Raw genomic sequence first — 12,327 nt, forward strand, 5'->3', positions numbered from 1 at the left:
TTGGCGCTGCCACCTAGCGGCGGAAACGCGCCGCGCGCGCAGCTGTTCCAGGCGTAACCGTGATAAAGACTCTTCCATTTGGGTTCAGCTGCGTTAAATGGAAAACTGCTTGTTTCCCTGGAATGTTTTATTCTACCCAGAACGATAATTAAACGAATTAGTGCATATTTGCATATATTATTAAAAATAATAATAATGTAATAATTTCGGGCTCACATCCCGGTGTTTTTAAGTTTTTAAAGGCGCTGATGAATGCTGGTGTTTGTGACTGGGCTGCGCGGAACCGCCGGCTTTGTGTTCGCGGACTCCTCCCGCTGAGTGATGAAGTTCAGACGCGCGCCGTTGTTCCGTACGCGCGTCACCGGCGCACAGAGGAGCCTCCCGACGCGAGTGGGGAACGGAGTGATGCGTGGATCGCGAACACGGGAGCCTGCGAACGACACGACGCGTCGACCATTGAGGCTCGGTTCCGGCTCCCGTCGCCGCCCGTCGCGCGAACGCTAACCCGGCTGGATCCAGACGCCCAGCGACGCCCAGACCCGTGGGCTGACGTGGACCGCGAACCTCGGCTCGGCGATGCTGTAGTCGAACTACTCGGGAGAGGCTCCGCGCGTCGTTCCTTGTTTTTTGGGGCTTTCTTTCTTCTCCCTCGGACCCAGGACATGTTGGCATGGCCGCTTCGGGAGCACATAAGTGTCCGAAGAGTGACAAGTTGGACGAGGCGCAGGCTTTGGCCAGGAGCTGCGCGGGGAGACCGGACTTCCTGCCGTGCGACGGACTCTCCATCTGCGCGACGCACAGCCACGGGAAGTGCTTTAAGCTGCACTGGTGCTGCCACTTGGGCTGGTGTCACTGTAAGTTGCTTTCACGGCTCCACGCATTCCCGCAAACCCGAGCTCGGGGTCCACATGACGGCAGAGCCTCCCGAATATTGGGTGGTCGTGGTGTTGTGGATGGAGACGCATCTCCACCCCCAAACACCACACTCCCACTGTGTGGAGCGACCGAACGGCAGCACGTATTATACAGCTTATTAACTAGATATTAAGCTACTGAGAAGAGTGTATAGGGGACATATTATGGGAGGTTATGTAAATATTGCCCTGATTCTATGCTCTCTCTTCTTTCATTCGCCCTAAAACTCCCGAATACCTTTTTAGAGACTTGTTCGCACTCCCTGTATTAATACCTACATCCCCATATTTCAAATTCCTAATCAGACCGGAACCTTTATGGGTCCACTTGGATGAATAGTTGTATGTGGACTAAACAATGGGGGCTCTTTGGCAGGGCAGTGAATGTGTCGGGCCATTGTTCCACAGTTTACCACTGGTTTTTGTTTACTTCAATTCAGGCCAGACTCTGAGTACGTGCAGATGAAATATTTAGTGCACAGGACAGACTTCAGCGTTACGGATATTCAGTATTCATATCACAGGAATCTTTAGCTGTGAGTGCTATATTCATTTAAATGTGCCATTCTATGGTGTGATAATAACTTATTAGTTTGATTTGAACTCTTGAACCAGCACCAGCGTGACCTGTTAATATCAGGCTTTTAAACTCTGAACACGTCCGACGCGTCCTAAATATGAAAGCACAGGTTCACGGTTTCAAGGAGATCAAAAGCAACACACGCACATTTCACCGCCAGACCCTCTTCACTTCACATTTAGTGGAAACACTTCACGACGTGCGTGAAGTCATCGCACACTTCAATCATCACTCTCATTTCTGCTTTTAAAGGACGCGTCTTGTGATTTACTATATTTGTCGAGTAAGTAATTTAAAATAAAGAGACAAGTCCGATATAAGGCGCTGTGTATCAACATAAAGCCGATATCAGGCTGTGCCTTCATTATTATTCAAACGCTATGGAAACACATGAATGTTTAATTGAGATGAGCATAGCACGTTAGTTTATTTTGAGCTGACGCCGCTCCTGGGAGCTGTAAACACTGACAAGGGCATAATGTGTATTAATCCACAGATGGAAAGAGTGATAATTAGCTGTGTGAAGTGTCAACAAATGCGGAATGGACTCCTGTTTGAGCAACATTTAACCAAAAACGGGAAATGAATGAGCCTGAAAAAGAAACTAATCCATATGTTTATGACCAAAATAAGGTTTTGATTCTCTGGGAGTGGAGTGATGACTATTTCAGGATTTGCTCTAGATCCAGGTTGTTGACATGAACAATAACATGGCATAATATCATATTGATTAATTGGATTTCCTACTATTGGTCGCAATTTCATAACATGCTCAGAAAATGTCAAGCGGTCGCAGGCCACGTTTTTAATTACTGCACTCTGTCTGTTCTAGCAGCGCTGCACAGATAATGGCTTTTAAATTGGCTGCGCCGCTCCGGCAAAGGGCTCCGGCTGCACATAAACACCATTCACTTCTCACCTTCCGGAGGGCCGGTGGCATTTTTAACACTTTGCACCGCACAACTTCCTCCGGTTGAACCGCCCTCAACCCGACACGTCCGCACCGGCTGCGACTCGCAGCAGCTCCGCCGCCGCCCGAGCCCGACGGGGGGTCCGTCTATTTGCGCCGCCCTAATTTATCCCCCGTCGCCGCCGCCCCTGGAAACCCTCAGATCATGCGTGGAACACAATCGTCGCGCGCTCCTCCCCCGTCACACTGTAATCTTTGTCATGTAATCGCGGGATTTAGACGCCTGCCTCCGCCCGGAACGAGCCGAGCGATTCCAGAATATCACACGTGGCAGAGAATTGATGAATTCTTTCCAGCGTTTATCGCGAGCCCCTGTCGGGATTTGTGAACGCTTAGCGTTGCATCATTTGTAAACACTTAGACTGGCTCCTCCTCCTGCTGTGAAACGCTCACAACTCCGAGGCTGCTCGGAGTCGGACGCCCTTAATGCCCCTCATTGAACTCAGGAAAGAGCCTCGTAATGGAGCATCTCACCTTCACATCTCTAGACTGCTGAGTCAGGCGGAAACCAGTGCACCCAGTGAGGAGGCGATGGCGGCTCAGCCCTGTCCTCCTAGAGGTGCAATGAGGCTGGATGTAAAGCGTGACGTGCCCTCATCTGCTCTTGCTTTCATGCTGAACGTATGAACTTCAGTGTGACGTCACCACAGGGGGGCCGCCCTTTTTAATTACGTTTTTAATTGGTTTCCAGGCGAACGAACGTGAAAAGGCCACTTGACTCGTGTGCGTGTGAACGGCTCCCACTTCCTCACCTGTGGAGACACGGCCGCTGTTTACCTCCCGCTGCCTGTGCATTTGCAAACTCCTCACAGCTGGAGAACCTCACAACAGTCCTTCATCTTCTGACTCTTCCGGGATTTTCCACTCACTCGCGGCTCTGCTGGAACCTCTGGCAGAGGAAACGGTGGGGGCGGACTCGCACGTGGGCGGGGGCGGCGCTCCCAGCTGGTGACAGCATCGGCCCAATCCTCTCATTAGTGGTAATTAGCCGTGTTTACCGTCGCCGCCAATATGTCGCGTGCGATGAGAGCTTTTGCTCACAGCAGCACCGGAACCACCTGGTCTGGACGCTTCCCTCTCCGTCTTCATCCACCGACTGATTGCAATTACCAGGGAGCGCAGCGGACGACTCATTAAGGGAGTCCGCGGACGCCTAATGACTCCTGAACGATGTTGTCAGTCCGCTCGTACTCTGTCAGCTCCAATCGTGCGCGGAGAGCGTTGATCCTTCCGTGAGACGCGTCGTCCGTCACTGCGCGCCGCTGTGACTCGCCACTTGTTTCCAAAGGGAAATATCGAGGCTTATTGGATAAAGCGCTGAGTGTTATGGATTGATTTGGTGTCCAATTCAACGCGTGGCACAATGCTGACTCCCGAAACGCTCCACACATTATTAAAGGATCGATATATTGTTGGCGCAGTCTTGAGGGGGATGGAGGGTTTTTTTTTTTGGATCGATTGCTCATGTTTGGCGACAGCAGCGCTCGGAGCAATTTAACTGTCCCTCATTCTCTGAAAAGTTCAACAAGTTATGTTTTTGAAAGGCAGACTTCCTGAAGGTTGAGTGGGTTTCCTGGTTCCGGGCGTGGGTGCCTCCGTAGGTGTGAATGGTCGCCTGTCTGTACGCGTCAGGCGGTGATGGAGCGCCTCCCACCCGCTGACAGCCGAGACCGGCTCCATCACCCTGCGACCCCTGACAACCTGCGAGGACGATGGACGCGGGGAAACTAGAGCTGCAACAACTTCCATTTTCCTTGGACTAATGATTGGCGCGTGTTGCGATCAGTTCATGTTGATTGAGATGAGATAACTGTGTCATCTATTGATTGTTTATTCGTTTTAAGACCTCAGAAGAGCTGCATTAACAAGTAAGCGAAGCCTAGTTCCACTCATTCGTTTAATGTGATAGAATGATTCTTGATTCAAACCCGTCGTTGACAAGAATTAAAGGGCAATTTCACCAGATTTATGTCCTACTTTGTTTACACGTCTTGTGCAGCACTGCAATATGGGAGGGATAAAAACAGGCTGTGTCCTCTGCCGCCGCGTTAATTATTATTTGGTCATCTGTGTTTTTAAGATCGCACATTTTAGTGTGGCGACAGACTAAACATTGGATTCTCAACTGGCTGTAAGTCAGGAAAGGCCTCAGCCTCTGGAGGCAGGAAACAGGAAAGGAGTCATCACATGACGCTTGACTGAAACCTGAAACTTGTGTTAAACACACACACACACACACCACCGACCGGCTGTGGGTCCTTTGTTGCAGATATAAACGCACATAGCGCGGTGGATGTGCGCTTTGTGTGTCCGCCAGCCAAATGTGTGCAGCAGCTGCTCTGACGGATGATAACAACGTGCTAAGATCCGATTTTTTTTCGGGGGGGGTTCGTTTCGGCTTTGCCAACATGCCGCTTTGAGCCGGTACGTTGCATTTAGCGTATCAGTCTTGTAATTACCGCTGGCTCCGGCTCAAACGTACACAACTGAGGGGGAAGTTAATGACTCAGGCGCCACCGAGGGTTTGATACACGCTGATATTAAGATGAAGCAGTTCATCTCGAGGCTTGTCGACAGCGAAACTTCCTTCTTCCAGCCGCGCGGCGCGAGACAGTGGACGTCTGGTGGGCATGCGTGCTGCGTTATTCAGAGACACCACCTCCCGTGATGAAGCAGGCTGCGCAGCCGCCACTCAGCCGAGGGCCCGTGAGGGAAAAGGAGTGTGTAACTTCCCTGCTCCGCTGCCCTCTCCTTGACCCCCGAACTCCCGACTTCCACCACACACGCATTTCAACATCTTTAGGCTCCGTAATGAGGCCCAGTACGCGCGTCTTTGCTGTCTTTGGGCTTTTTTCTCCAGTTTCCAGCAGCACTGTTATTTCCCCATCCGTAAACATGCGCTGATGCATCCAGTCGTATCTATGTTTACATCTCCCCCGTGAACTGTTTCGCAGGGAGCGGCGCGTCCCGCGGCTTCGTATCGTCGGGGCTGTTGACGATAAGAGCGGCCGCGAGCGCCCGACGCTTCACAGAGCTCGCGTTCTTTCCAGCTTGAAGCGTCTTGACTTAGCGCCGTCCGCGGCCAAGACATTTATCTCCAGGAACAAACAACGGCAACAGTGAGAATAGCAAATGGAAGGTGCACAAGCGGCGGCTGTTTTCTTATTCTGTTTTCAGGTGAACGGGTTGTGATTTGTGTCAACACACGCTACAAAACCGGCGCAGAACCTTCCAACGAGGTCTCGATTAGGGCTTTGTGGTTGTTGCAGTAATTAGATCATTGTTGCGCTTCTGTCACTACCATGAACGCACACATGGTGATATTTAAAGCACACACACATTGGAGCTTTATATAAAGCTCCAATCAACAACATACAAAGTGTGTAATAATCTGCAGCCTGCAAATATCATGAACATATTTTAATACCATATTTACACCTTCAGGGCAAAATAATGAGCTGACACCTGAGTGGTACCGACGGGGTGGGAAAGACAAATACCGACGTGTTGTCAGTTTTTTGGCCAAATGTGTTCAGCGTGAGTGAATATGAGTATTTTTTTTCTTTCTGGAGCGAGATCATCCGGCCTTTGTTGGTGCAGAAATACAAACACAGACACAGAGGGGGAGCGAGCAGAGGCCGGATAACAACTGTCATTGTCATGCGAGGGCTTCTGCACAAAGGGATACAACTGAATATCAATAGAGCCGCGCAGCCAGCGCTCGCCGCCTGTCAGTTGCTGTTGGTTTCGGTTCCTCGCGAACGGCGCGGCGACGCGGAAACCGCGCCTTTTCTCGCGCGTTTCGTCTGTCGCTGGGTCCAGTTTCGAGACAAGGCGACGACGCGGGCACGTAGAGAAGGGGCGGAGTCTAACGTCAAATGGTTCCCATTATGAAGAAGACATGGAAGTCTGTGATGAATGCACAGTTCATAGAATCACATTGTGTCTGATCGTAGTAGGGAAAGTTTTCTGTTCTGCAAGAGCTTTTTTTTGACTCGAGGGATTTTGTTATAGTTTCTCTCTTTAACTTCAGCAGCTCTTGACCTTAATATGTGAAATGCCTCGAGATGATTCTGTTGTAATTCCGCTCTGGATGAATAAACGGCATTCGTCGTGTCAGCGGCGGAACAACATTTGTAATAACCAAACTATCTCCCGCTCCGGAGAAACGAATCCTGCTTTACACGACGCTTGCTCGATTTTCTCCTCTGCCAGAACAAGTGAGATTAATCTCGCCCGTAATGTTCTGTCCTCCGCGGCCTCGCATACAGAGATATTCCTCGCTAAGTGCAAACTAATTGTGCATTCTGCGTAGCCGCCGTTAGCCACCGCAGACGGTGCGCTGCTAGCGCCGTTAGCGCCGTTAGCGCCGTATGCCTCTGTTTGCCGTGCGTCTGTCGGCTCTCTGGCCATTTGAAGCTCCAGATGGATGATTTCAATTAGATGTAATATGCTAACTAAATGTCAAGGCGTTGCCCTCTTCATCTGTGGCCGCTCGTTGGGTGCTGCTGCCTTTGAACGGTCGCAGTCTCAGAGCAAAGCCGCTATTTCCCCTTTTATCCGTATCAACATTAGCTCCTGACACCAACGTGCTGGTGTCAGGCGTCACTCACGGCATCTTTGAACCTCTCGTCATGGCTGAGTTTTAATGGTGGTCAAACTGCAGCTGATTTAGGGAAAAATATGTCTTTTGTGTGCTGAAAAATGCCTCGTCAGCATTATAGACTCCCTCTGTCCATTCAGCAGAGCCTCTTTTCCGCCTTGGAGTAGTTTGCTGTGTTTCGGCGCCACCTGAGAGAAGGGCTTTGATTGAGCGGGTCCCCCGTCCTGGGAAACAAAAGACAAGGACGCGGATTGAGGGGAAGTGATGCGTAGGCCTGTCATCTCCTGGAGTTTCTCTTTCTCCAGGGAGCCAGTTAAACACACATCTGAGCCATACTATTCAGGCAGCGCGGCTCAGAGCTGGAGGCAGTGGGCCGCAAACAATGAGTAGCATTCGGGAGCAGTCATTTTGCACCCCGTCATTACGCCAGTTGGCAGAATGGGAGGGACGACTCGCTGGAAGGCGTCGAACACGGAGATCAGAACAGAACAAATGTATTTATCTGCGGATTTATGGGACTCCGTAAAGTGCATTACCGCATCCTAATCCACTGTGTTAGTAATCCAGATGCAGGCAGCTCCACATTGTAATATCTGTTGCATGGCCTTAATCTTATATGCCATTACATTAGTTTTGAATTAGATCTTCAGTCCGTTTTAGTCTGTGAATATCCTGGAATTCCACTTTCACTCCAGCTGCGTCTCCACTTTAGATAGTGGTGGCTACAAAGGCCTTTTTTTGCCTTTGGCAGCTCTAAATGCTTTTCTGATGTGAAAATTGCCAAAGGACACATGATTGTTTGTCATGCACAAACTTTGTGTGTTCCTGCATCTTCAGCTGTGCTGATGAGAGTAGAACAGTAACGCTTCAAGCTTGAAAAGCAAATCAACAAGCTCGGATCTTTATAGAGCTGATAATTGTGTGTTATTCACTATGAAGGCAAACAAGCGTAATTAATTGTAAAATGTGAATTTGTTTGATGTAGCGCCTTCAAACGCTTATATTAAATCACATCTAGACCGTTACTTGATTTCCTCTTTCTGTTTTTCTGTTCCCGCCCTTCAGGCAAGTACGTGTACCAGCCCATGACCAACGTGTGCCAGCTCCCCAGCACCGCCGTGCCGCCCGTCGCCTCCGGCTGCAGCAGCACCATGGACCTGTCCGTGTCTCTGGCCGAGCGCTTCCTGAAGCTGGCGCCCTGCTTCCAGTCGCCGCCGCACCTGGAGTCGCCCAAGTACTGCGTCATCGCCGACCTCTTCGTGGACGACTACATCGTCAAGCGCATCAACGGGAAGATGTGCTACGTGCAGCGGCCCCCGCCGCCGCTGCCCGAGCCGCCCCGCCCCCCCGCGCCCTCCCCGCCCGCCCCGGCCACGCCTCAGATGCCCAAGAGCCAGCCTCGCCCGCCCGTCCAGCCCACGGCGCCGGCTCCGGTGCAGCCCGCCCCGCCGGCGCCCAGCGACCCCAAGCACCCGTCCCCCGTGGACAAGGTAAAAGGCCCCAAAATGGACCACTGCTCGTCCCCGTCCAGCTCCGAGGACTCCGGCATCAACGCGCTGGGCTTGCACTACCTGGAGTCCTGCGAGGAGGAGAGCGAGGAGGAGGAGGACGACGAGCTGAGCACGGACGGGAACTCCAGCCCCGGCAGCCTCTGGGAGCAGGACGACTGCTCCGTGCTGTCGCCCTCCAAGTCCATGATAGAGATCATCGAAAAGATCGAAACAACTGTGTAGCAGGCGACGCGGACGCCGGCTGTGAGGAAGCGCCGTCCACGCGGCCGAGCAGCCCAAATGGCACCGGACCGACCGCCGACATCAGCCCCATCGCTCGTCGCTGCGGCAGAACGGATTTTAGGTTGAATTTGTTTTCCTGCGGGGGGGGGGCTGCAGCCCGTCCTCGACTCTGCCCGCGTTTCCTGCATGGGGTGAATTTCTAGAACTTATTATAAGAAGCACAGGAACATCAAGCACACGCACAGTGGACCAAGCGAACGTCACGTACGTGGAAACTCCATGTGGCAAATCTAAAATACAAGAGAATTTATAGTAGATGTTTTTCTTTCAAAGTAAAGTGAGAGATGCTTTATTGACATTTCGGAGGAAGTCTAAGCAGGTTTCATGTGGTTTCTAGTGTTTTTGGCACTCAGATGTAGCTCTCGTCCGACGCTGGAGTGCCATTTCTTCAACCCACACGTTAGTTAGTAAATGCTGACACCTCAGCGTGAAAACACAAGGCCGGCCTCCTCTCCAGGGCCAAAGCGCATCAGCTTTACTAAACGATTAATCGCTAAGCGGTCGCGCTGCTGGGACAACCCTTACACAACTCTTATCGCGTCTTTAACCGCACAAACCCAGAACCCGTCCCACTACCGTAGGAAGGTCAGCGCACTGTACGACAATCAAAGATTACACACAAGCACAGTCTTTTCCTATAACATGCTCCACACCTCCTGCCACCGCTTTTCACGCGTTTCAGGGCCGTACCATGTGGGCGCCGAGCAAAACACGACCCCGTTGACCTCTATTAGCGGCCGAGAAATTAAAGAGGCAGACGAGACAGACGTCTAATATACACATAGAAACTCGTAGAGTGATGTTGTTTGCTTTGTGGGCTTGAGGATGGAATGTGCTGGCGAAGTCAAGCTAGATTAGACTGTGTCACGGTTCATTTGTGCACCTTAATGCACCATTAACTGGATATTATGTAGAGCGTATGATGCTGAATAGGTGTTCAGACGTGTGATGGACGCGATTCTCCAGGAAACGCGCTCAGATATGAATCTGAACAGATCGGCCATTATTAGGCGGCTCGTGAAGTCAAGACGGACCGGAGTTCTTTTTGTCATTCCCTCGGAGCAAATCGCAGACATATTCACAGTATGTCTTGCTGTAATGCTCCAAGCACTAGATGTTGGAAAATGATTTTGCATGAGCGCGTTTGTGTGCAGAAGTCCCTCGTTTGGCTCGTTCCAGGCTGGGATTGTTCGCAGAGCGGACAGATTCTGTACCCGTTCCAACTGAAAAAAAGTCTTTTTTATTCATCGACGGCCCCTCGACATCACAGCGAACACGCTCCCTCCTAACAAAGTTCTGTTCTTATTATTGTTATATTATTTTGATATGAATAAATCTTAACCAAACACATTTCCTCTTCTCTGGGTTTGTCTGTTTCTGCCAGCGGTTTGAATCCGTCTTCCTCCACCTGACACACATGACTATTGACAGAGAGTTGGCAAAGTGAGAAATGCACCAAAATGGAGGTCTTAAGACTTGATGCGCTCATCCTGCACTATTCCACTTTTATAATTACACTGTGGGAAATTCTTCTTCTGCACCTCCCGGGTCATGCTTTCCCCTATCGATCAGTGCAATAGAGTCCCGTCCTCCAGGCCTCTGTCCCAGACGCTTTTCTCCACACTCTGTCTTGCAGCTGATTTTATAAGCGACCATGCAAGTGCCTTCCTCACCTTGACCGAGCCCGGATTGATTTCTTCGTGCCTCTCTTTTCTCCCCGCGTTGTGTCTCATTGATTTTTTTGTTGTTCTTTGTCGGTGTGAAGGAAAAAAACTGAGGCTGGAATAAAATGCTAAGCAATTTCTAAACATCTACATGTAGTATTGCTCTCATTGATAGAGAGGCGCATGCAGCTGACCTTACAGAGTGGCTGACAAGAGAAATAAGCAAACAGATAAATCAAATTAAAAGGACACCGACAGAAAACACAAACCATTTTCATCTGTCTACTTTCCTTCTTGCCTATGAGTCTGTTAAAAGACTACTTCCCTTTCTCCTTCACTGTGGCCCAAAAATAACGCAAAAGAAAAACCTCCAATTAGACCAAAAGATTAGACTAATGCAACAAATAAGACCTTTCAACAAACAAATGCAGTAATGTTTCTATTCCTGAGCGAAACGAGAAGCTGTCATTATGATTCTGCTGCTTCGGCTCCGTGCAGGATCCTCCTCTGGACGTTGTCTGTGTATTTTTCAATGAGCAGCTCGTACAAACTCTGTCAGCAACCTTTTGGGGACTCGCCTGGGCCAAAATAAACTCACGGAATAAAAGTACAACACCTTGACACGGCAAACGTACGCCGCTTCTTCTGAGATCTTTTTCAAAAAGAAAGGACGATTGTGTATTTTTGACAGCAGACTCTGAGGTGAACTGCTGGCAGGAGCTACGTACGTGGGCTCCTCCAACCTCCCACTGACTAAGTGAGTCAAAGTCCCTCTTCCTGCACCTCCACTGTATCCATAGACTGACTCTGACACAAAAATCCATCCTGAAGTAGTTTTCTGTTAAAATGCCAGTGAGAATTGACTCTACGCGTTGTATAAATATGAACGACAACAAGGGTTAAGCATTCAAACTCGACATCAGAGAGGACCTTCACCACTCTCACCCTCCCAGAACGAAGAGGAAGAGAAGAGATGGCGAGCAGCGACAGGCGGAGGAGAGGAAGCTCAATTAAATGGATGATGATGCAAGCGCATGTAAAGTCTTAGGACGGACGCTCGCCTGAGCCCGTGTGTGTACTTCAGAACGTGCAGCCGCACACAACCAACCGCACGCGCCTCAGCATTTTCAAATCATTTCCGTTTTTTTTTTTTTTTTTTCCAAAAGGCTACCGACAGATTTCATGCAGCGATAGATCACTGCTACTGTTAATCCCTCGCAGCAAAGTCATCGAGTTGGCAGGCACCTTGAGCAGCCGAGCGCTCGCGCGCACACACACACACACACACACACACACACACACACACACACACAGGAAGGCGAATCACAACCCGTCCTTGTTCAAGGACTGCTTCACAAGCACAGCTGGCACAGTGCGAGTCGCACGCGCGACGGAGATGTTGTCTGCGCCACATTCTCCTGCCGCTGTGTGCTGGAGAGTGCTACTGTACCCGGCCAAGGAGCTTTTCCTTTCAATTTCATCAAGATGCACTTTCCCCACAGTCGGCACTTAGTTGACTATTAGACCAAACACTGGAGAAGAAAAGCACAAACAGAGAGAAACGTGGAGAATGAGCTAAATGCATTTGCTCCACTGGGGAACAGTTCAGACTTAACAATACTCAATACTCAATACTCAATACTCAATACTATACTATACTATACTATACTATACTATACTATACTATACTATACTATACTATACTATACTATACTGCACTGCACTGCACTGCACTACACTATACTCAGAAGGCATCTTACTGTATCACACAGACTGGTTCTTAATGCAAATTTCTCTTTATCA

The 12,327-nt window shown here is 50.0% G+C and overlaps 1 protein-coding gene across 1 annotated transcript; it reads left to right on the plus strand.

The window, feature by feature from the left end:
* The first annotated feature begins 81 nt into the window (after positions 1 to 81).
* zgc:162707 (UPF0524 protein C3orf70 homolog B) lies at positions 82 to 10,210 on the plus strand. Its single transcript, XM_029137911.3, has 2 exons — positions 82 to 854; positions 8,133 to 10,210. Exons 1-2 carry the CDS (start codon positions 671 to 673, stop codon positions 8,798 to 8,800), a joined length of 852 nt encoding a protein of 283 aa, XP_028993744.1. The 5' UTR covers positions 82 to 670; the 3' UTR covers positions 8,801 to 10,210.
* Positions 10,211 to 12,327: the final 2,117 nt, after the last annotated feature.

Source organism: Betta splendens, chromosome 21 (assembly GCF_900634795.4).
Source record: "Betta splendens chromosome 21, fBetSpl5.4, whole genome shotgun sequence".
Classification (NCBI taxonomy): Eukaryota; Metazoa; Chordata; class Actinopteri; order Anabantiformes; family Osphronemidae; genus Betta; species Betta splendens.